The 26,259-nt window shown below is 39.0% G+C and overlaps 1 protein-coding gene across 3 annotated transcripts in view; it reads left to right on the plus strand.

The window, feature by feature from the left end:
- The window catches only part of LOC149163950 (uncharacterized), a 419,565-nt gene that overhangs the window by 325,590 nt on the left and 67,716 nt on the right, over positions 1-26,259 (plus strand). For all 3 annotated transcript variants that reach the window (XM_089431916.1, XM_089431914.1, XM_089431915.1), the window contains exon 8: positions 19,442-19,532. In XM_089431916.1, the coding sequence (XP_089288042.1) occupies positions 19,442-19,532 (91 nt within the window). The remainder of the gene's footprint in view (positions 1-19,441; positions 19,533-26,259) is intronic.

The following is a 26,259-nucleotide window of genomic DNA, read 5'->3' on the forward strand; positions in this document are numbered from 1 at the left end:
GTGGCAACAGTGGCATTGGGTTCCGCATCAATAATATGCTTCCCTTTTCCATTCCTCTTGTCGGGTTCTGACTCAGGGTCAGAAAATGCGTCTGATTTTGAAGCCTTCAACTCAGCCACCAATGACTGCTTGGTCCGACACTCACTTGTGTTATGAGTGGGGCTCTTGTGGAACTCACACCACTTTCCTGTCTCCTTCTCTGACTTTGTGGTGTTGTTCTTTGCTTGCGGCTTTGACGGGTTGTCTTGGATCATACCATCTTGGCTTTATCCTTGGTTTTGTAGTTTGGGGAAGCCTTTCCCTTGTTCGGATTCACGGATCCAAGGTCTTGCTTCTTCTGTTTAAACGTCTACTCAATCTTGACAGCATATTGGTATGCCATGCCGTGCGAGGAGATGTCCAGGATCTCCATCTCGTCCTGGATGTACCTGTGTAGGCAGCCTCAGTATTTGAGTACCAAATGCTGCTCAGAATCCTTGATACTCAACTTTGTGCGAACGGTATGAAAAATATTGTTAAATTCCGGCACGTCTTGGTCCCTTCCCTGCCGCAGCATGGTCCACTTTATGTATTTATCCTCATAGCTCTCGACAGGGTAGTACTGCTCCTTGATGGCTTCCCGGAACGAATTCCAAGTGGGTGCGGCTGAAAACAGTGAGGCCGTACTTTCATCATTCTGCTCGCAATAGGTTTCCCACTAGTCCTTGACATGGGGGGCGGCCTTGAGAAGAGCGAAAGTAATCTTTTCCCAGCTAGAAAAAGCATGAACAAAAAAATACCCTTCTAGCAGATTTAACCATTTATCTACAACATCTGCATCTATCTGACCCTTGAATATGGGAATATCAAAGTTAACTTGTACCTTAAAGGGTGTGGCACTTCCAGGGTCGCTGCTGGAAGTATATGTGTCGCCCCTGGGTTGCCGCTAAAGGATTTGGGCAAAGTTGTCCATCATCACGTTCCTTTGTCGATCGAGGGCTTCTTCGAGCAAGATTTTGATAGGATCTCATGTCCCCTTGTCTTTCTTTTCATCCGCAATGGGAGGCTGTCAGGATTTGCAAGGCTGGTCTTGCAAAGGTTTGACCAGTTCAAGCCCTAACTCCTTATATCCCCACCTCGTTGGGGACATGCAAAGAAAAATAGAGAAAGAGCAGGCCGCTCTGATACCACTGATCTGTATTTAAACATGAACTTAACAAATTACAGAGATAACCATAAATATAGAGATGCAACAAAAATATCCATTCATTTCATGTAAAATAATGAAATATGCTTACAAACAGAAATGGAAATAAACTATCTAGGGCAATGGTAGCTTATCTTTGAGAGAGATGTGGCGGCCACATGCCTCTGAACTGTTCTACAATGAGGCTCGAAGGCCTATTTATTGTTCAGAAACAATAGAAAACCCTAAACATCCAAAAACCTAACCCTAGGAGATGAAGCGCCAAACTATGGGCCCCGTTTGGGTAAATTGGTACATCAACTTCCCGGGGTCATAACTTTGGCATACGATCTCCGTTTGACACGCACAATACCTGGATAGAAAGATCTATTCAAGGACTAAAACTTTCGAGTGACCAACATTCATTAAAGACCCGTGTTGGTCCTAGTTTTCCCAAAAAAACGTCCTTTAGGGCCTCAAAATGGCTCCAGAAGTTCAGGACCCGAAAAACTGCCAAAAATAGTAAATTGTGCTACAAATAAGGAAATTTAAAAACTGAAAGAGACAGTTGTGGGGGTCCAAGTGGGATAGGAGGGTGCCCACCAACATCCACTTGGCCTTCCACAACCTACAAGGTTGACAACACAACAATTGGAAGAAAAAAGAGAAAGGGCTTTGTTACAGTTGTGATAGCAAATGCACTAAAGGTCATAAGTGTGCTAAGAAGAAATTATTTTACATAGATTGTGAAGAGGAGGAAGAAAAGGAACAAGAAACATCAAAAGAAGAGGCTACGCACTAGGAACAAACCCTAGAGAAAGAATAATTGAATCCGATCATATCTTGTAATGCATTGGCCAGGATTACCACTCCTCAAACTATCAAGATAGAAAGACATATCATGAAGGAAAAGGTAATAGTGTTGATTGATTTTGGAAGTACCCACAATTTTATTCATTGTAAGATAGCAAAGGAATTGAATTGCTTTCTATATTCAGCACCAGAGTGTCAAGTGATGGTTGCAAATGGAGGAACATAAATTTCTCTGGAAAGTGCCATAATATCTAGCTATCCATGGGAGAATATGTGTTGAATAGTCCAATGCTTTCCATTCCAATGGGTGGTGATGATGTTGTAAGAGGAGTCTAATGGCTACAATCTTTGAATATGATAACTTTTATTTTTCAAGAACTTTTCTTGAAATTTGTTTCGGAAGGAAAGGAAGTTGAATTAAGGGGTATCATAGGGAAATCGGGAAAGATAATCAACTCTAATGGCATGACAAAGCTTCTAAAGAAAGAACAACTAGGCGTAATTACACAATTATGTTTGCTAGAGGTTCTCACATTGGAATCATCTATTTCTCCAGATCTCCAAAAAGTCTTGGACAATCATTCTAGGGTATTTGAGACTCCCAAAAGCCTCCCACTTATTCGTGATCATGATCATGCTATTCATTTGATTCCAGGAAAGTGTTCCTCCAAACATCAGGCCTTACAGATATCCTTATGCCCGAAAGAGTGAAATTGAACGTATGGTTGCAGAAATGCTAGAGGCTGGTATAATTCAACCTAGTCAAATTTCTTTCTTTGCTCCAGTAGTATTGGTGCACAAGAATGATGGATCATGGTGCATGTGTCCGGATTATAGGGAGCTCAACAAGCTCAATATTAAAGATAAATTTCCCATTCCTGTCATTGATGAATTATTGGATGAATTGCATGGAGCAATTTACTTCACCAAGTCAGACCTTCGTTCAGGATATCATCAAATCAGAATGAAGACTAAAGACATTTCGAAAACAACATTTAGAACTCATGAGGGTCATTATGAATTTTTGGTCATGGCTTTTGGCCTTACCAATGCACCTTCTACATTTCAAGGTTTGATGAATTCCATTTTCAAACTCTTCTTTAGAAAGTTTGTGTTAGTATTTTTTGATGATATACTAATCTACAACAAGTCTTGGAAGGATCAACGTTCAACATGTTGACAGAGTGCTCAAACTATTGGAGGAGAAAAAATTATATGCAAAAACCTCCAAGTGTTTCTTTGGGGTACAAGAGATGGAGTATTTGGGTCATATTGTATCTCATGAAGGTGTTAAGGTAGACCCTAGCAAAATTAAAGCCATTAAGGAATGGAAAATCCCCACATCCATAAAGCATCTGCGAGGATTTCTCGGGTTGTGATCTGAAAATGGGGCTCTTAGGCTTCTTTTGTAATTTACAAGAACCTCTCCCACTTCCAAATCTTTAAATTATTCCCAAGTCTTATTGATTAACCAATGCGAAAATGATAATATGCTTGAAATTATAGGTGTATGCTTATATTTATTGTTGGTTGTTTATGTGCTTTAAAATCTGTTGTGTATGTTGATATGTAAATACATACAATAAATACTAATGCAGCAATAAAAAAACACACAGAACAACCATTTAATTAGGAGTTCACCCAAAACTCTTGGGCTACGTCTCTGTGAGCTCTAGTCAACTAAACTAGGTTCTCTGGGATTATGGCAAGGTCCTTTTTACAAGCTCTTGGCTCAACTCCACTCTTTTACATAGAAACAATGGGTTTAGACACCATTTTGTCCCTGGCTCTTGAAGCTCTCGGCTTTCTGGCTCTCAGCTCTCCCTCTGGCTCTCGGCTCTGGCTCTGGCTCTTGGCTCTAGCTCTTAGCTTTGGCTCTGGCTCTTCGGCTCTGCAATTGCTTTCAGCTTTCCGCTTCTCTCTCAATTGAGCTCTCTGGGTTCCTTTGAGGCATTTTCCTGGATTTTCGGATTCCCCAGCCGTTTCCCTGCGTTCAATCATTCCCCTGTGGCTTTGTGGCTTCTTTGTGTTGTCTGTTCGACTGGCCATCTAGCTCTGCGGCTTTGTGGCTTTCAAAACTCGTCATCATCTGCCAAAACGCCTGCTTGTAGCGTGGACTGATGATTGGGGATTGTTACAGAAGGAATCGGGGCCGTTTCATAGGCAAAAACCCACAAATGGTCGTTCTCGGCTTACACAGGAAAATACACAGAAAACCTGTAAAATCCGCCCAAGCGCGTCTATCGGACTTCAAAAATTATGAACTCCGCCTTATATTCCATTGGGTCCGCCTTTTAAATCGCTTATCACATCCCCACCATTGATCTGGGAGATTTGGATCCAACGACTGAGTTTCATTTCAAACGGCTCATTCGTAAGGGGGTTAACCACCCAATAAGGGTGGTTTTCTCTCTCCTCAGCCTGGACACGTGGCAGCCATTATATGGGCTTGGGCGGAGCGAAACCAAAACCATTTATCGCCCACGGCTCGCCTGAAATCCTGCCTGTTTTGTGATTTCCTTTGTATTTCAAAAATACATTAAAACATTGAAATATCACAAAACGGCTTTATGACGAAACTCAAAGTATTTTAAATCTGGTTCATATTGCCGTCGGGTCCGGCCATCGCCGATACCGAATCGCCGATCCGATCATCGGCGATCGGCATATCACATATCGCATGAGCCCCGGGGTTTGTCCACATGGCATGGCCTATGCCGACGCGATCCACCGACGCTAATATCGGCGATTGCGATATCGCTCGGCCTGGGCCTTTGCCTTATGGGTGCGTATGCCTACCTCTGATCCGATCCGCCGATCTGATCATCAGAGATCGCTGATCGGGGCTCTCTTCTGCCCGACCTTAAGTCCTCCAATTTGCCTTATGCGATGCGATTTCCTCAAATAGCCTTTTAGGCCATTTTTAATGGAATTTGCCCATTTTTCAAAGGATAAAGGGAAATTTCTTCCTGCGATAACTTCTTCATCTAAAGTCCATTTTAATTTTTCGCACATTCAAGTTGCGTTGGATTCAAAATGAAGAGATCTCTATAATGAGACTATTTCTGAGAGCAGCCTGCGACTTTCCTTTTCCTCTGATTTACAAAGGATTTGTGCCATTTGCCACCCTTTACCTCTTATATGAAGTTTTTTAGACTTAGAGGTTTATTCATGATCCATTTTTGGATCACGCCTTCCCACTAAAAGAAATTTTGTTCTCCAAAAGGCTGATATATTGATTTGAACAGTAAATGAGAGTGACTCACCCTCTTCTTTCAGCCTCCCCCTTACACTTTCCTTGCATAGTGCCTATGAACCAAAGTTTCTGACCACTTCCCTTCTTGGATGGGCTGGTCTTCCTAGGAAGAACTGTCTTCCTCCTTGCCTTCCTGCAAAACTTCTGCTGAAATGGTCATAGAAGGTGGTTTGAACTTCTTTGCCTTGATCATTGATCCAAGGTGGGTCAAACAAATGTGAAGTTCATCTGCTCCGCAAAACTTTCATTTGTACCTGTTTGAAAAGCTGTCAATGACAACTGTTAACAACAACAGAAATACAGACAACAACTGGATGGCATAAACCCCTGCTTCAACAAAAGAACAGATTTCACATCTTGTGAACACCTCCATGCCTTACATCTGCATACAAATGATGGACTAGATAACAAGCCCACAAAACATGCCTTTAAACAAATGACCCTTCAAGTCAAGCATGTAGAAAAAGACCATTAGGACTCTTTTACAAAAGATGAAACACTTCATCATTATCTCCATTGGGAGACCAAGTTAACTTCTTCCAAGTCAACATGGCACCACATGCATGTTAAAGCAATCAACCCTGCAAGTTAATTACACATACATGTTCAAAAACAAGGAATCATCAACATCCCTGTGTTCATGCATCTCATGCTCATGCATGCATTTCATGCTTCAACTTTCACTTAAGCACAATGTACTTTTGAAGCTGAAATGAAATATAATGTAGATGCATCAATAGATATGCAATCTTAATTGGATAAGAAATCTAACCATTCTTCACGAATCCCTTTCAAGGGTACTTACTACCTTTGTCTGCACATCAACGTCATCATGTGAATCATTTTGAGACACATCAATCATGGAATCTTCCTTTCCATTTCTGCCATCTTCTCTTTCCACCTTTTCAGCTTTGGTGGAAACATTGTTGGATTCAAAGTCCAACATTTTGTAGCAAGATGTCTTTGGTTATGGCAGTAAGTGCATTGCATGTGCACTCTTTTGACAGCATGATTTGCCTTGTCCAATGGACCTTTGGCTTCTTGCTTCTTTTCCTTCAAAAGTTTCCTGTATGTGGCCATTCTCTTCCAACATCTAGAAACATTATGGTTATCCAAACCACAAAAGGAATATGCAATTCTTTTCCCATACTTATGTGGAAATTTATCATGCTTTGCAAAATCAAAAGGAAAATGTTTAGAATCAGATTTATACCTTTCTCTTTCACCTTTATTGCCTTCATGAGGAGGTGAAGCAAAAGAAGAGGTGGCTCCCTTTAAAACACCATCAATCTCTTCAAGGCTGCTGGAGTCTCCCCAACTCTCTGGTTCAAGTGTGTGCTTCTGAACACCTGCATCTTGCAAATGATGTTTCAAGCTATTACATTCCTCCTGAATACAATCTTCACACTCTTGAAGACCTGCAATGCAACTCCTCCTTAGAGCTTTTTTAATGGTCTTCATGGCAGCTTTGGAACACTTTTCATAAGACTGTCCATAACCAAGACCCAAATACTTAGGCCTTTCCTCAACCATTATTGGTTCAACAATACCTGATGCATGCTTTCCCAAGCCTCTTCCTTCATAGCCCATCTTGAACATTAGCTTGGAACCTATGCCTTTAGTATGTTTTTCAAAAGAACCAATACAAGCATTCTTAGAGGAATTTGAAGACAGACTGGATTGGTTTACCTCTTCTTCAAGCCAATACTTGATTAAGGCTTCTTGGGCAACAAAGAGCCGTGTCTTCAACTCATGCATCCTCATTAGGTTCATATTTGCAATATGAAGTTGCCTCTCCATTTCCTGCAGTCTGTCAGAAAGCAACTCCTTCTCTTCCTTCATGGAATTCAACTGCTCTCTAAGTCTGCTGGTTTTCCTTCCATCCTCTTACATTTCTCTCACCATATCCATCATGGTGGACAATTCTTGCTTCATGTCTTCATCAAAGAGTCTTGTGATGAAGAATGAAGAATTCGAGGACTCACTTGTAGAAGTTGTCATTATGCCAATGAACAAAAGAACTTCAAACAAGAGTAATAAAGAGCTTATTCAGCAACCTTTTGCAACAAACCTCTTGTGCTCCAAGGATTGCTTTGAGGTCCTTTGGAATAGAAGAATGCCTTCAACCCTTCTTCCTTCTTGTCCTTCCTGGATTGAGCTATCAATAGTTTTCCCTTCACCTCTGCAAACTCAAACAATAGTCAGTTTGCAACAAGCATACAATTAACCTTTGACTATTTAAACATCTTTCAAACAAACAATCTTTGCTCTGTCAATCAAGCATTCTAATATAACCTTCTTTGAAGGTGTGGTTAATCAAATGTAAGCTCTGATACCACCTAATCTGAAAATGGGGCTCTTAGGCTTCTTGTCTAACTTACAAGAACCTCTCCCACTTCCAAAGCTTTAAATTATTCCCAAGTCTTATTGATTAACTAATGCGGAAATGATAATATGCTTGAAATTATAGGCGTATGCTTATATTTATTGTTGGTTGTTTATGTGCTTTAAAATCTGTTGTGTATGTTGATATGTAAATACATACAATAAATACTAATGCAGCAATAAACAAAACACACAGAACAACAATTTAATTAGGAGTTCACCCAAAACTCTTGGGCTATGTCTCTGTGAGCTCTAGTCAGCTCAACTAGGCTCTCTGGGATTATGGCAAGGTCCTTTTTACAAGCTCTTGGCTCAACTCCACTGTTTTACATAGAAACAATGGGTTTAAACACCATTTTATCCTCGGTTCTTGAAGCTCTCGGCTCTAGCTCTGGCTCTTGGCTCTGGCTCTGGTTCTTCGACTCTACTTCTCTCTCAATTGAGCTCTTTGGGCTCCTTTGAGGCATTTTCCTGGCTTTTCGGCTTCCCTAGCCGTTTCCCTGCATTCAATCATTCCCCTGCAGCTCTGTGGCTTCTCTGCGCTATCTGTTCGACTGGCCATTTGGCTCTGCGGCTCTGTGGCTTTCAAAATGCCTCGTCGTCTGCCAAAACCCCTGCTTGTAGCATGGACTAATAATTAGGGGCTGCGACAGAAGGAATCAGGGTTGTTTCATAGGCAAAAAACAACAAATGGTCGTTCTCGGCTTACACAGGAAAATACACAGAAAAACTATAAATCCACCCAAACGCGTCTATCGAACTTCAAAAATTATGAACTCTGCCTTATATTCCATTGGGTCCGCTTTTTAAATCGCTTATCGCATCCCCACCGTTGATCTGGGAGATCTGGATCCAACGGCTGAGGTTCATTTCGAATGGCTCATTTTTATGGGGGTTAACCGCCCGCTAAGGGTGGTTTTCTCTATCCTCAGCTTGGACACGTGGCATCTATTGTTTGGGCTCGGGCGGAGCTCGGCCAAAACCATTCACTGCCCACGACCCGCCCGAAATCCTGCCTGTTTCATGATTTCCTTTGTATTTCAAAAATACATTAAAACATTGAAATATCGCAAAATGACTTTATGACGGAACTCAAAATATTTTAAATCTAGTTCATATTGCCATCGGGTCCGGCGATCGCCAATTTCGATTTGCCGATCCGATCATTGGCGATCGACATATTGCATGAGCCTCGGGGTCTGTCCATATGGCATGGCCTATGCTGACACGATCCGCCGATGCCGGTATCGGCGATTACGATATCACTCGGGCAGGGGCCTTTGCCTTATGGGTGCATATGCCTGCCTCTGACCCGATCTGCCGATCCGATCATCGGAGATCACTGATCGGGGCTTCCTTCCGTCCGACCTTAAGTCCTCCTCTTTGCCTTATGTGATGCGATTTCCTCAAATAGCCTTTCAGGCCATTTTTAATGGAATTTGCCCCTTTTTCAAAGGATAAAGGGAAACTTCTTCCTGCAATAACTTCTTCATCTGAAGTCCGTTTTCGCCCATTCAAGTTGCGTTGAATTCAGGATGAAAAGATATCTGTAATGAGACTATTTCTGAGAGCAGCCTGTGACTTTCATTTTCCTCTGATTTACAAAGGATTTGTGCTATTTGGCACCCTTTACCTCTTATATGAAGTCTTTTAGACTTAGAGGTTTATTCAAAATCCATTTTTGGATTAGGTTGACAGGGTATTATCGCAAGTTTGTTGAGAATTATGGGAAAATAATGACACCTCTAACAACATTATTGAAGAAAGATGCATTTTCTTGGACTCCAAAATCAACAAAGGTCTTTAAACATCTTAAAGAGGCAATGTGCCAAGCACCAGTCTTAGCTACGCCAGACTTCACAAAAACCTTTATTGTAGAATGTGATGCCTTAGGAAATGGAATTGGTGCTGCTTTAACGCAAGAAAAACCCATTCTTTCGAAACTCGTCCAATCAAAGGAAAATATTTACAGAAAGCTATTTATGAGAAGGAAATGTTGGCAATACTACATGCACTTAAGAAATGGTGACCTTACCTAATGGGAAGACACTTCAAGGTAAAAATAGATCATGATAGTCTTAAATACTTTTTAGAACAAAGCTTATCTTCAGAAGAGCAACAAAAATGGGTCACAAAGATGTTGGGTCATGACTTTGAAATCATCTACAAAAAAGGGAAGCAAAATATTGTTGCAGATGCACTCTCAAGAAAGGATGAGGATGTGGAAGAATTGCTTTGTGCCATTTCTATTATCCAACTAGATTGGATAAACGAAACATGGAATGAATGGAAGAATGACAAAGAAGTCTGGGCACTCATTCAAAAGTTGCAAAAAGATCCCAATACATGTGATACATTTAGGTGGAAAAATGATTTGTTATGGTACAAAGATCGCTTATACCTCTGTAAGAATTCCCAACTCAAACAAAAGATTTTTCAGGAATTGCACACATCTCCTTAGGAGGGCATTCAGGATTTTAAAAACTTACCACAGGGTTAAGAAGGAATTTTTTTTGGTATGGCCTTAAATTTGATATTCAATGTGGCGGAATGTTTGGTTTGCCAACAAAATAAAGTTGAAACAATTAAGACCCCAAGTCTATTACAACCTTTATCCATTCCAAGTCAACGTTGGGAGGAGGTTCCAATGGATTTTAGCACAGGTTTACCCAAGTCCGAAGGAAAGATTGTCATCATGGTGGTAGTTGATAGACTTACCAAGTATGCACACATTTGTGCATTATCTCATCCATTTAAAGCCAGTATAGTTGCTACTGCATTTTTTGAATATAAGTGACAAAGATCTTGTTTTCACTGGAAATTTTTGGACAGGATTATTTTCTTGTCTGGGTACTCAATTAGCTCATAGCTCATCTTATCATCCTCATTCTGATGGAAAAAATGAGATAGTGAACAAATGTTTGGAAGGATATCTTCGTTGCTTTGTATCTGATAAACAGACATAATGGGTCAAATGGTTGCCTCTCGCTGAATGATGGTATAACACTTCCTTCCATACTGCATAAAAAATGACCCCATTTATGGCGCTTTATGGATATCAACCACCATCCATCACATCATATTTAGGAGAAAATTCTAAGGTTCAAGTAGTGGAAGATCACATCGAGCATCAACAAAAAGTTCTCCAACTCTTAAAGGATAACCTCACTTTGGCGCATAATAGAATGAAACAACGGGTAGATCAACATCGCAGCGAAAGAAGTTTTGATGTAGGAGACTGTGTATTTCTACAACTACAACCATACAAACAAATGTCCCTCAAGCAAAGCTAAGAAGGATAATAAATTATCACCGAAGTATTATGGTCTGTACAAGGTGTTGCAAAAGATTGGTACTATGGCATACAAATTGGAACTTCTTGCATCTTCCGAGTGCAACTAGTTTTCCATGTTTCATGCTTAAAGAAGGTTATAGGTGACAAGCTCCTAGTTCAAACAATATTGCCAGAACTTGACGAGGAAGAAAAAATCATATTGGAACCTGAAGCAGTTACAGAAAGAAGAACTCGACAGCGACGAAATCGATCAATTTTAGAGTATCTCATCAAGGGGAAGAACTTACCCGCTGAAGATTCCACACGGGAGGATGAGAATTTTATAATACAGAAGCATCCAGAACTACTCAAGCGTTGAGGACAACACTTTTTTGAAGGAGAGGGGCATGTTAGGTCCCTATAATACTAGTGTATTCTCTTATTATTATTGACATTGTACCTCTTATTGTTATTGTTGTGCCCATGTTGTCCCCATATTGTTATTATTGTGCCCCATAGAAGCCCACTATTGTTATTGTTGTGCCCTTACATTATTATTGTTATGTCGACTCCGATTATATTGTGACCCCTTAGACTCCTATATATAGAAAGGAGTTCTTGTCATTTGTAGCATCCAAGAATTGTTCATTTGTGCAATGTAAGGAGGTTTCCCTCTTGAAGAGGTTGATTTTGAAGTCATTGATCTATCTTTTCTTCTATTTTGTGAGTTGGTTGCATAACATCTACCCTAGCATAAGGGACAAAAATCTGAAATACTTTTGTTGAAAAATGATTGGCACTTGATAGTTGAAGAATGGCATGTGGTCGAAGTCTAGAGGGTTAGTTCTGAGCAAAAGGAGGAGGATTCTCACAGTCAAGAAGGAACAAGAATTTTGTGTAATTGCAAGTTGAAATAAGGAACTATTTTGGAGGTGGAGTTGCCTAGTAAACCTTCCAAAACATGGTCACATCTTTCTGTGACATCTGCATAGGAAGAGGGTCCTTTGGTGAGGGTTTTCTATTGTGTTTTTTACCAGTACAAGAAAGCCCTAGAAAAGGTTGAATGGTGTAGGCTTAGATCTGTGATTATTTAGAGGACAAACTTTAAGAAGCTCATTGTACAGTGAGCACAAGAGTTGGTTCACTATTTTGTGGGCAGATTTGTGAAAACTCGAAGGACAATGAAGCAGTAGACATTCACTATCAACTGGGTTATGTTTGGAAGACCTTATGATAGTAGTCGCGGAGCAACTAAGTCACTATTGAAAGGTAGTTTGATTCATCTCCTAAGGACTGGCAATTTGAAGCAACAATAGGACAATTAGATGGTTGTGTATATAAACCCTAAGGACAATCATCTAGGAGGCAGCTAGAGGACTGACAATAAGGTTTATTTGAAGACTCTGAGAGTTGGCTAGTTTGGAAAGATGAGAATAATAGCTAGAGGGAAAAAATGTTTGAGTCTATGGAGTTGTGTTGATTGGTAGAGACTAATTGGAAAGGTCAGCCAAGTTGTTCTCAAGGTTGACTGAACAATAGATTGGCTAAGCTTGTATTGAGATAATCAGTTAGTTGAAGGAATTGTGTGATGGAATATCTTCAAGGCAAGAAGCAGTGCAATACAAGAAATAGTACTAGACACAATGTAGGATGCAGTGGATGAAGACCTTAAGTGCAAGATCATGAGAGAAGGAATCATGATCATTTGGGAGGTAGATTTGGAGCCCTAGTTCAAGAAGTTGCAAGATGAGCAAACTCAATGATAAGAGGGCTGGTTGAGGAAGCTACAACAATAACAGGTAGTTGATGTAAGGGAAGTATGAGTACTTCTGACACAAGCTGAGGCTTGTTGATGCACTCTCCTTGTTTGAGAGGGAGTGAGCATGGATTTCTCCTCTTAGGTTGAGAGGGAGTAAGGTTGGACATTGGTTCTCCTTGTGTCAAGTACTGTGACAGATTAGGATTGAAATCCTAAGCAATGAAGCATGACCCATATTAGACCTGCGAGTACCCATGGGTCTTGGCGGGTTCTATACTGAGCCGGGTCACTTGCATAGAACCCGCGCTTAAGAACAGACTCGGTGGGTATTTTATTATACCCGGCTACCCGTATAAGACCCGCGGGTATGCTATAGAACCCGTATCGGACCCCTTTAAAACCCGTCGAGCCTCAAAAGGCACATTTTGTTTGATTTTGTTCTTTTTTGGAAATGAGGTGGAGGGAAAGGGAAATTGGAGGGAAGAAAATGCTATATAAGTACCTCTCTCCCTTCCATTTGTCACACTTGTCATTTTTAGTGTTTGGCTAATTTGTATGAGTGTTGAGTGACTCCATTGCATAGTGAAGGAGCTGTTGGAGGAGGCTAAACGAGGCTTCATCGGATCAAACCCAGCTTCAGGTAGGCTTCATGAACCTTGTTTGAATGTTTTCCATGTAATTTTTTTGTATTCAATTTAGTTTTCTTTTGTTATGAATATTTTTTTTATGTTTGCAATTTTATTTTTATTTTTTATGTTTGGGTCTGTAGTTGAGTTTCATAGCCACATAGGGCCGTTGTGTGGTTGAGAAACTCAACTACAGGGCCTGCGGTTAAGAAGGCAGTCCTCCTCAACTCATAGGCCCCGTGGTTGAGTTTTCCAGCCACACAACGACCCTGCGTGGCTGAAAAACTCAGCCACAGGGCCAAAAAATTGCAAATTAAAAAAAAAATTCAAAACCAAAAAAGATTTAGAAAACCATATATATATTTTTTTCTTCTAGATTTTGTCACCATGCCACCCAAGGGTTCTATAAAGTCTCGTGATCCGACATGGGCACATGGTCAACGAATCATTACCGATAATGACCACCATGTCAAGTGCAATTATTGCAATGCCACAATGCATGCAGGCATAAACAGGCTAAAATACCACCTAGCCAGAATTCCTGGGAATGGTGTGGGATGTTGTCAAAATTGCCTTGATGAAGTCACTATTGAAATGGGAACTGCTTTGGAATCCATTAAAGAAGAAAGTTCTAAGAGGGCAAGAAGGAAGGATGAGATTGTTGGGATAGGCAAATCTTCATCTCAAAGTGAAACACAGATTCAAAGTCCAAGTATTGGTAACTCCTCTTCAAGTGCTGTGGCAAACAAGAGTATAACCTCTTCTTTCTTCAATCCTCGTACAACTCCAGGATCTCAAACAACCTTGGATAGCTTTAATGAAAAGAAGAGGAAGGAGGCAGATATGGCAGTGAGGAGGTTTTGGTACCATAACAATCTTTCATTCAACTATGCAAAGTCTTATTTTTATCAGCCCATGGTGGATGCCATTGCAAGTGCTGGCCCTGGATACAAAGCCCCATCTTATAATGCACTTAGGGGGGAAGAGCTAGATGAGGAGCTTGACCTGTCAAGGAACAATTAGAAAGCTTTAAAAGCTCATGGAAATTTATAGGTTGTACAATTATGTCTGATGGGTGGACAGATCAGAGGGGTAGAACAATAATAAATTTTGTTGTAGCTTGCCCTAAAGGAACCATGTTCCTAAAATCCATTGATGCATCTACAAATGTAAAAGATGCACATTTGATTTTTACATTGTTGGTTGATGTGGTGGAGGAAGTTGGGGTTACAAATGTTGTCCAAGTAATCACGAACAATGCAACAAATTATGTGGCAGTTGGAAGGTTTCTTTGTGCCAAATATCCCACCATTTTTTGGACTCCATGCACTGCCCATTGCATAGACTTGATGCTAGAGGACATTGGGAAGTTGGAGTGGGTGCAAGATGTTGTGCAAGAATGCAAGCAAATTACCAAGTATATTTATAATCATGCTTGGGTGTTGAACCTTATGAGGGAATTCACACAGGGTGAGCATAGTCGCCCAACTATCACATGGTTTGCTACAAACTTTCTTTCCCTCCAAATCCTTTTGTATGAGTACCTAGCTTTGAAAAGAATGTTTTGTAGCCAAAAATGGATATTTTGGAAAGATAACACAAAACCATAAGCATTGTCTGTGAAAGCATCTATCTTTGGTGATAGTTTGTGGGAGAAAGTCATTGAGATTGTCAGCTTCACTAAGCCCCTTGTAAAAGTCTTGAGATTGATGGATGGAGAGAAACCTGCAATGGGATATATTTATAAGGGCATGGATAGGGCCAAAGAGGCCATCAAGACTTTTTTAAGCGAAATGAATCTAAATATCTCCCTATATGGCAAATTATTGATTCTAGGTGGGACAGACAACTACATTCACCATTGCATGTAGCAGGGGTATATCTCAATCCGAGCTTATTCTATAATGAGGGGTCTAACATTCAAAGAGATCCCGAGGTGATGAGAGGTGTCATGATATGCATTGAGAAGATGTTTCTAAATCAAGATATTCAGGGAAAAATCAACATACAATGAGATATGTACAAGGAAGCATTTGGCATATTTGGATTCAGATCAAGCCAACGTCTCAAGGAAAAGAAAATGCCTTGTAAGTGCAAATTGTTAGAACTTAGCTTGTATTTTTGCTAGGTCTCTTTTATATATTTGGCATTGCAAACTGATAATACTTGTTATTTTTTTACAGCTCATTGGTGGATAGATTGTGGCATTGAGGCACTACAATTACAAGAATTCGTCATTAGAGTTTTGAGTCAACCTTGTAGTGCTTCTTCTTGTGAGCGCAATTGGTCATTATTTGAGCACATCCACAACAAAAAGAGAAACAGGTTGGAGCATGAGAGGTTGGAGAAGTTGGTTTTCATCTACTACAACCTGCGAATGCTCACAAAAAAATGCAACCAAAGGATACAAATCCAATTTTATTGGATACTATTGATTTAGAGTCTGATTGGGTTGTGGAGGAGGAGTCCCCTGATTTGAGTTGGCTTGATGAAGAGACTGAGAATCTCTCTAGTTTTCCATCTCAAATGGAGACTCCAAATACACCTGCCTCACTGTTGCTTCAACCTTCTGATGTTAGCACTAGCTCCACGAGGGCTTATTGTAGGCATAGTTGTCCATGAGTGATGAGAATCAAGATTGTTATGAACTTATGAGGCAATCATTTATCATTTATGACATATGTATTTGAATTTTGAACTTGTTGACATTTTTTATTTTAATTATGGAATCATGAGTCCTTTTCTTATTCAGTATCTAAATGTTTTGCTTACAAAAATCGAATGTGTTATGTTGTACTTTTATAGATATGAGACGATGTTTTTGTTTGGGTTTGGAGGAGAACAAAAGGGCAGGGCTGCCGGAGGGACAGGAAGTGAGTAGGAGTAAGAAAGGGTCAAAAGTGGGTTCCACACCTTCAGTTGAGACAGCAAGTTGTCATACCTATTATTCTCGTCCATCGAAGCAGAGAAATCTTTCTTTTAGTTAGGAGGAGCAAGCACTCCCTTCCGGGAGGCGGAGAAGGGCAATTCGTAGTTCATCGAGCATTTTGAAGTAGCTTACACTTAAATAAGAATAGGGCGGTTCTTGCTCCCCGATTCAGATAAGGCTTGTAGCGGAGCCGATTCTATTGCATATATTGTGGTTTTTATAACTTACAAGGATTGGAATTGTTTTAATGTTTTTTTGTATTTTGACGAGTCTTATATGAGTCTTATAAGGGTTGTTTCTGAGTTTTATACGAGTCAATGAGTCAATGCCATGGCAAGTCTTATACGAGTACGAGTCGTGCAACATTGATCCTAAGTCAATTACGTGGACATGGATAAGGAGGATGGTGGATTGGATAAGCATCTTGGACAAACGTTCTTGAATCATGTATTGTGATGGATTAGGATGGAGATCCTAAGTCAAGTACATTTCCTTGAGGGAAATTTTGCAGTGGACAAACATTTCCTTGAGGGAAATGGTCCGGTGAAGGACATACTCCGGGTATCCTAGGTGGAGTATGTACCTCAGAGAGGCGGTGTGGTGCCCCATGGAATGCATCCTAGCATCGTGCTCTGATCTTGTGGAGAGATAGTGTACCTGTCAAGGCCTTGGTAATATGACAATGTTGGCTATGATGATACTATCATTATTGATGCTTATCAATCCAGATCCCTTCTTATGAGAATATTTCAACATGAGATAGACCTGTTGAGTCATTATGAATACCACCCTAGTTAAGAAGGAGTGTTGGAAAATGTAACTAGGTTCAGTCTTCATAATTGACATTGTATTTGTATCGATATATATTTTGTAAAAAGCAAAAAGAAAAGAGAAAGAAAAATTATTATTATTATTCTAGACAAGGCATGCATTTCATTCCCCTAGGTTTGTCTAGTCAAAAGAAAAAATATTTTGAGTCATAGTCCCATTTGGACTATCTAAAAAGAAGAGGAAACATTTTATTTTTTAAATTGAAAGAGTCAAATATGTGCCTAAAAGACCAGGTAATCCCTTTAGATGATCAAGTCGGCCCAGTGTTTTAAGATTCGGCCGGCTCGGAACCGACTCGACCGAGTTGGTCAGAGTCAAGGCCTCACCAGGTTGACTCGGCTTGTGAACCGGTTCGGTTGGCAGGGTTATTACCAAGCCGGCCGGCTTGGTAATAACCCGGCCGACCGAACTAGTTAAACAACTCGGCTGGCTCAGTAATAACCCGGCCGACCGAACCGGTTCACAGGGCGAGTCGACCTCTTCACATAGTCTCTCTCATCCAGTGAAAAATACAACCTCCTTTTAGCTTATATTGTACAGGGAATTTAATGCAAGGAACAATCAACACTTCGGAACTCTGACATATATTTCTCCACTAGAATTAGAACTCCTGTAGCAGGCTTTTCTACCATAGAAAACTCACTGAAGCCTCCTGAAAATCACGCTGTCGCATGCTCAAACTGGCCCGAGAATTGTGTTGTTGAGGTGCGAGATTCTCGGCCTCTTGTTGGCTAACTGTTGGGTGAGAAAAGTGATGCCTATACACTGCCTATATCTCAGAAAACAATTCGACCTGGGTGCTTAAGTTCATAAAACTGCGCCTTAAGATTCAAGCCTCCTCCAAAGCTTAAGCTCAACCTCTTGAGATTCGACCCAATGTTAAACTCTCTCTTGTTCTCTTTGCTCCAGAGGTTGATCCAGATGATCTTGACTCCTCTAGCAGTAGCCAGTAGTACTGGTCACAATTTACTTTTGTTGTAGAGGCCATTTCTAGCTTCCTTGGTTATGTGTTTTTGTTTTGATCTCTATATCATCATCATGTATGTATTGGACAATGCACTCAGTGCCATTTGATATAATGGATATATACATGAGCCTAGTTTGATCATATGTTGTCTTCTATCTATATTCTAATGTTGTGTGTTTAGAAACATGAATGAAAATCTTTAAAATTATGTTTTTTTATAAAAAAAATAAATATTAAATGTATTTTTTACAATGAACGAGTCATTGAAATTGAGTCGGCCAAGTCGATACCGACTCGGAGTCGGAGTCGGAGCCGACCCTCGGTCGAGTCGGAGTTTTAAAACATTGAGTCGGCCTACCCAAAGGACGCAACTTTTTCGCACACAAACTACTATATGTTGGCTAGCACGCTCCTCCATTTTGGACAAGACTTTCTGCGATTCTGTGTCAAGACAAGCAAGTTTACTGAGGCTAGATGTGAGTTTAACCTGTGGTATAATGCAAACTTCTTGTGGAAAGGGATGTGAATTTCTCTAGGGCTATTGAAGAAGGAAGAAGCTGTATGAAGACAAGATTTCTGAGTTGTTGATTCTTTGATGAATATAATTATGACATCTAGTAGACAGAATGGAGGGTTGACTTGGTGCTTGTGGGACATTGGATTCTGGTCTTGGGTCTTGCTCTTCTCACTTTGATTTGATTATATAAGAAGAGATTTTCTGGGTTTTCCCCTTGGAGGGGTTTTGCCCCAGCTTGGAGCCTATATTTTGTGTTTTCTATGTTCTTGTGATCTTCATATTTTACATTTGGTTATTGCTTGATGAAGAAGAGAAACATAATAAGATAATGCCAACAGATTCACAAGTAATTATCTAAGAAAAGGAGAAATCTAATTTAACGTACAAACCTCCCATTTCTCCAACGTCAAGGACTAATGGTCAGCAGGGAATATTGGATGTACGAGCAAATCCTAGGGGTGAGTATGTTCTCTACCATACAGTACACAGGTTTTGCATCTTGCAAGAGTTTCCATCCCCTTCATATTGTGATGATATCATTCTTATGGGTCCTAAAACTCGCGAAAAGTAAATGTCTTGAAATAATTTGCTAGAATTTCTGCAATAATGTATTGTCGATATGAATTATTATGCATACTCATTTTTTTACTTTGTATAAATACGTTTTGTCATTTTGATTTGCCATTTCTTTAAGATTGTTCACATTAAATAGTAGGTCTATAACATTTTTCAGCTGCATACTCCACTTTACTTACCTTGCATGTTCCTTCTGGAGTGCGAATAATTACAGTAGACATTCTGTGAATAATATTTGTTTTATAGGTAGAAGCTATCTGTGGTGTAGCAATGAATGCAGTTATATTGTTGACAATTTGATCTTCTTTACTGCTTTTTACAAAATATTTTGTTTCTGCCTCAGTACCATGGCTTGTAGCTGCAAATCCAGTGAACTATGGTCGACCATGTGAGCTATCATGTGTGGAGGCATTAGCTGCAGCATTGTTGATATGGTATGAAGGATGCTTACTTGATCCCCTCCTTTGTTTACTTGATTCCTTCGAATTGAAATTGAAAGGTTTTTGATATCCCCAAGTTCCCAGAAGTGGTCAATTGGACTGAAATGTATGTTAGCATATGGGGTACAATCAGTGTGGAATTGCCAGATGTGTCTCCAAAAGTTAATAAATATAAGGTGTATATTACTATGTATTATTGTACGAAATTATAAAAGATAAATATAAAAGTAGACTAAAGTATATTAATGTGTGTAAAAATAACTACAAATAACTACATGCGTTGTCATGGACTAAGCCCAGCTATGTAGGCCTAGGAATGGACATATTCTGCTCTTGTTAGGAGCAGCATTAGGACTGTGTGTGCTCATGTAAGTTTGAAGTATAGACATAACATAAAAGGTGGAAAAATACATACATGCATTTATAATATAAAATAAGTGTCTAAGGAGGAGAGAGTATATAGTCAGCATGCATAGATTTTGAAACGTTTTACTATTAACATTCATATGTGCAATAATTATTAATAAATGCATTATGCAAGCCTGTTTTCTCTCCTGATACCCCATGAAGATATTAAACTGGTAACTTGTCTCTCAATTTTTAGTTTGATGGATTTAAACTTTGTTAAGATGTCGTTCTGGTTCTGGTACATTAATTTGAAGTATACATGATACTATCTAATTTGTGTTGACCATGCCATAGTAGTTAATATGAAGTTATCCGAACTCATTCAGATTATATCTGGACAAAATTATGAGCTATTTAAAGTGCTCTATGGCTGATCGATATCACCCTACCCAAGGATATCTTGATCTATATTTTTATTTTTTTCAAGTTCATACGACATTGGGGTCACTTAACACATATTACGTATTGAGAATAAGACAAGATAAATTTATTAATTTCTTATTACCACCAAAAGTAGGCTAATTTACTAAAATAATACATCCAGTATAAATATGAAATGGGAGTGCCCAAACAGCCCCTACAACTACACTATCAATAACAAGTAAAGAACTAAGAACATAGCTGAATGAAATAAATAGACACACTAAATGCTTCCTATTGTTGCAACTTGCAAGAAGTGTACACTTAAGACGCAATGCTTAGGGTGGGGGTTGTCACTCTGATCCCTTCCCACTCCATTTAATCTGTCTCCTAAAAGCAGGCTATGGGGGGTAGTCCCTATTGAAATATGTAACTAGCTTCGGTCTTCATAATGACATATGTAATCATGATTTTACGTATTTAATGAAAAGAGAAAAATAAATTTATTTTTGTTGTTCTTGAGGCTTGGGCTTCATGCTCAAGAGAAATTTATTTTTAGGTCAAGCACACATTGAGTGATTCTAGGGCTTTTTATTTAGTCTACAAGCCAATTGAGTCAGTATCATGTACTGAAGACCCATTTGGGCATGTTACATATTGTAAAATGAATTTATTTGAGTCAAAATAGAGTCAAAAGACCCTCCAAGACCTCTTCATAATGCAAAGATTAAGTCAGCGTAAAGGTAGCAATTCGTACCCCTCAGAAGCCTATAAATAAGAAGGAACTCAACCTCATTTGGAGACTCATTCAAGCAAGTTCAATATTCTCAAAATAGAAGCTGGAAAAGGACGAAAAAGAAGGAGAAGAACTAGATCGAAGTTTTTGGGCCTTTTTCTTTCTCTCTCGTGTTAGGGTTTCTACATTTACTAGGTAAAAGAATTTGTTGGGCAGAAGAATTTGTTGGACAAAAGAATTTGCTAGGCAGGCTGAAGTTGCAGAAGAGTTTGCTGGGTAGGTCAAAGTTGCAAAAGAGTTTGCTGCGCAGGTCGAAGTTGCAGAAGAATTTGCTAGGCAGGTCGAAATTCCAGAAAAATCTTTTGGGTAAGTTGAAATTGCAGAAGTCGTTGGAAGCAAGGTTTGACTTGGTCTTGGTCAAGGGTCATAGATCTTGGAATTTGTCAATTGAAGTTCTATAAGAAGAGAAGAATTCTTGTGGGTTTTCCTCTCAGTTGGAGAGGTTTTGGCCCTAGATGATCGCCTACACCTTGTGTCCTATTGGCTCATTGACTTTATTGTTTGGTTGTTGTTTGATGATAAAGAACACTATAATAATCAAGTAAAAGAAGAAGCTAATAAATTTCAGTAAAATTACATCACAAGCAATTATCAAAATAAGAGAAATTACCTAATCTAGCTGCCCCTAGATTTATCAACATGGAATCAAAGCTAAGGTGACAAGACAAGGAAAGGAAACTTAAATAAGGACACTCAAGGGCTAAAGCACTAGAAAAGCATTTAAGAAGCATCAAGAAGTTCGATCAAGAGAGAAAAAGAAGCCTAATACTTAGCGCTGAAAGAAGAAGGAGAAGCAAAGCATCTTAAATTCGTTTTTGGGCTATATTCCTCCACAGGGGCGAAGATTAGGGCATCATCTTGCAACAATAAATTCTGAAGTATAAGTTTACTGCAAGAGAGCCAAAGTTTTGGGTAAAAAGAAGTCTCCCTTGCAAGCCGAATTAATAAGAAGAAGATTCCATCTCAAGCAAAGAGGAAAGGAGACAAATCTATCCATCTTCTAGTCATACGTATGATCTACGATTTCTGCAGCAACAGAAGCCGAAATTGCAGTCCTGCAACAACAAGCCAAAATTCTAATGAAGGGCTGAAATTTGAAGTTGTAAGTTTGACCACGTGTTGACTAAGAAGACCTCAAAACCCTAGCTCATCCATAGAAGAACTACACATTGAAGCATCTAAAAGTATTTTCATACTAGAGAGATAGGAAGAAGCATTGTCATCATCATATAAGAATGATGGTGATCTCCCTCTCTTTTGAGTCAAGGATCACTTTTGAAAGAAGAAATCTTCATCAAGAAGACATCTTCCACTATCAATATCATCATCAAAATCAAGAAGGCAGCAGGTTGAAGATATTGTCATCAAGGAGTATCTTCACAAGTAAGTATCTTTATGTCCACATTTGAATCTATCAAAATGTCTTTTTGCAAGGAAAGCAACAAGTTGGTTGGGTCATCAAACTTTCTTACATGGAAGAAGAGGAAAGATTTGATCCTCATAGAAAATGAAGTCATGGAACATGTTAAGGGCTCAATCACTAAACCTCTTGTTGTCGCACAAAGTGTCTAGGCACCATGACAACGACTCAGATCGAGGGCTGTCACTTTGATCCCCAATCTCTCCGTTTAAGTTGTCTCCCTACAACAAGCTAAGGGGGGTAGACCCTACGGAAACGGAATGAAGGAAAACTAGTTGGGAACCAACCAGTTTGGGAGACATAGTGAAGTAACCAAATACTAGATTAAAATTTAGCAAGACTTATAGGATTTGTTTAAATTTAAATGATTGATACCAGTGCCTTATGGAGTCAACGATCTTGCTAGGGAAATTAAGACCAAGTAATCGATTAGCAACTACTGCTTAGATGAATGACTATCTTATATGAAATGCAGATCCTAAAACTAATGTGAGATGCAAGAATCTTGTTTAATTTTAGTTAAATTCCTATCTAAATTTAGACCCTTCAATTCTTTCTATGTTGTGCTTGATTTCATAGTAATTGGTAGAGAGAATATAAGGTGAATCACACTAACATGTGATTAATGATACCTCTCCTGAAAATCTAACATACCCAGTGCCTCTGGCGCTGCAAAGAGCTATGGCTCTGACAAATGCAAGGTCACCGTTTTAGGTACTATTAAAAGCAAGCTACTCAAGCAAAGATGGATGGGTACCTATCTCTCTATCAACCAAGCTTATGCTTGGAAGTAAATTTTAATTATGCAAAACTAACTTAATATGCAAATGCATGATATGATGAGATGAAGTTAGACTCGAGGATTAGAAACACTTGTATCGCAAAAGCCCTTAATCACCAAAATGAAATGTTCACTTTACTAGATGAAGACTTAAAGATAAACCCTTTAAAACATCACAATTAAACCACAAGCTTACTTCAAATCTTTTTTGATACAATTATAGCTCAAAGAGAACAAAAAAAACTTCTTTACAATCTAATATCAATGCCAACAAAAATACTCAGCTTAAGAACCAAAAGATATTTAATTTATCACAATTCTATGATAGAGTACTTTGATAATTATTCAAAATATTCGCAAAAGTATTTGACATGCAATGAACATCAAATAATTCAAGCAATTAATATCACGATCAATCTCAATAGCTACAAAATATTCTAGCAATTAAATTTCGAAAGATATAAATATCTTGAAGAACCATGAAATTCAAATGCTAAGCAATTCAAAATCCTAGAATTAAAATGATTTTTCTTTAGTGACCCAAATCTAGAAAAAAATTGTCCTTCTCCTATAGTCAATTTTTAGAAATGAGTTAAAAGATCATTAAACGTGCTTGACTATAGAGAAATTAATACCACAAAAATCTTCCTTTTCAAAATTTTGAAAGTCAAAACCCTTAGCATAAGAAAACCCAAGCATGAACCTTAGATTAAAATTTTTTTAATGTTTTCTTTAGGCAATTTGTTTTTATATACCAAGTTTTATGAGAGAATGTGGCAAATGTAATTTTTTTTTATATGTGACAAAAATAAAAATCAAAACGCTTTATTAAATTAAATTTTTTTAATGGGCCATAGGCCACATAAAAACTTAATTTTTTAAATGTGAAAGCGCAAGTCCTCTTTTGATTTAATTCCTTTAGAAATTTCAAAGTCACATAAAAATGAAACTTGTTATTTTTATTTTTTATTTTCTACCCATTTCTGCGTCAAAAATATAATCCAGCAGACCAAGTAATTTGTAATAAAATTACCTAACTAAATAATTAGGATTATTCCCAAATTACTTTTACATAGACTCGATCTAGAACACTAGGACTCTCCTAAGATCGTAGCAACGAAATCCATTCTAGCTTTGGGGTAAGGCTGAAGGGAAAAACTATGTCGATCAGCTGAAGATGAATCAGTGAGACGAAAAGCCTCCTAGAATGGAGATCATCACTAGAAAGATAGGTTTATCTAGGTCGTTACATACATGACACAGGTCTGTTGAGATTATTTACATTATATATATGCAGGATGGGTTTACATAACATCTTGGAAGTCAAGCTGATGATGGTCGCTGGACAACACGAACACATCGATTAGGCGTTATCTCTTTTGTGAAAAAAGGGGGTGTACTGCTATGGGTCATTGACACGTAGTGGTCAACACTTTCAAAGGAAGAAGGTCAAACTCTAGAAAAGTACATGAAAGGGGAAGTAAGGGCTCAAAGGATTCTCATAGAATCCATTAAAGATCCCCTCATACCCTACGTATCAAAGTTGGAGACATGAAAAGAAATATATGACAAACTTGTAGAATTATTCTCTGTAAGTACTACAAGAGAAGTGATCTCATTAAAACAAGAACTCTACAAGATGAAGATATCAAAAGAAGGAATAGCCTCATACTTTATGAGGGTGTTAGGAATTAGATACCAACTACAAGAGTTGGGAGAAATAATGTTTGATAAGGAAATGACCACCATAATGCTCAATGCAGTGGGGCAACTTTACATCAAGCATCTATGGAAAGAAGGAAGCTACCCCATTCAATGAACTTTGGTCATTATGCAACATTGAAGAAACCAGACTGAAGGAAAAAAGTGATGTGGGATCAAGTGAGCAAGCACAAGCATTTGATGCTATGGCCAAGAGAAAAGAAAAGTTTGGAATGTTTTTTCCTCAGAAAAAGAAGAATATGTCGAAAATCCAAATGCTATAGCTATCAAGAATATGGGCACTACAAGAGAGATTGTCCAAAGCTCAAGAAGGACAACAACAAAAGAGGAAGGGAAGAAGCCCATATCATTGAAGAAGTGGAAAAAGTTGAAAAGAAGAAGCCAAAGGAAGAGGAAGTAAAAGATCTCTGCTATGATTGAGATAATCTCTTCCACCAAGTTCTTTTCAGTTTTTGTAAAGTATAGAATTCATGGTAGGAAACATTAGAAGCATGACATAATGCATCATTTCAGGAGATGGCATCATAGTAGCATTTTGTTAAAGCAAGAGATTATCATTAGAAAAGCTTGAAAGAATGGTTGTAGTAGAAATCTACATAGATGTAGCAGTCATCATATAAAGGAATAGCTCTCAGTAACGTGTAGTGTATATGGTTAAAAGAAGGTCATCTAGCATGATAGAAGGAATTCATCATACATCATCATCTGTGTTGCACGGGTACCCGCACCCTGGGGTGGGGTTCTCGAACTCGTCCTGGGTTCCCGCACCCAAGTCCCGGATTCGGGTACGGGTTCTTCTCAGACGCACCCAGAAGAACCGGGTTCTTCAAAAAAAAAATTTGGGTTCTTAGCCTTTGACGGGTTCTTGGGTTCTTCGGGTGCTTGGGTTCTTGGGTTCTTCAGGTTCTTCGGGTTCTTCAGGTTCTTCGGGTTCTTCAAGTTGGGTTCTTCGGGGTCCTTTGGGTTCTTCATTAAAAAACTAATGGGTTCTTCAATAAAAAAAATAACTTTTTATTATTGAAACAATGAAATTTAAAAAATATGTTAAAACACCCTAAATCTTAAAGGCAAATATCATATATGAAATATCAAATATCTGATAGACTTAGTCAGATACCGTGATACACTATACTCATTGTTCTTGGCGGCAGAGCACCGCGACATACCAGTTTCGCAGCAGTGGGCAGCTTCAGCGTGGACCGTGGGCAGCTTCAGCGTGGACCGTAGGTAGCTT

The sequence above is a fragment of the Pinus tabuliformis genome, chromosome 5_1 (genome assembly GCF_031772625.1).
Source record: "Pinus tabuliformis cultivar Carrire ecotype Pingquan chromosome 5_1, CPIR1, whole genome shotgun sequence".
NCBI lineage: Eukaryota > Viridiplantae > Streptophyta > Pinopsida > Pinales > Pinaceae > Pinus > Pinus tabuliformis.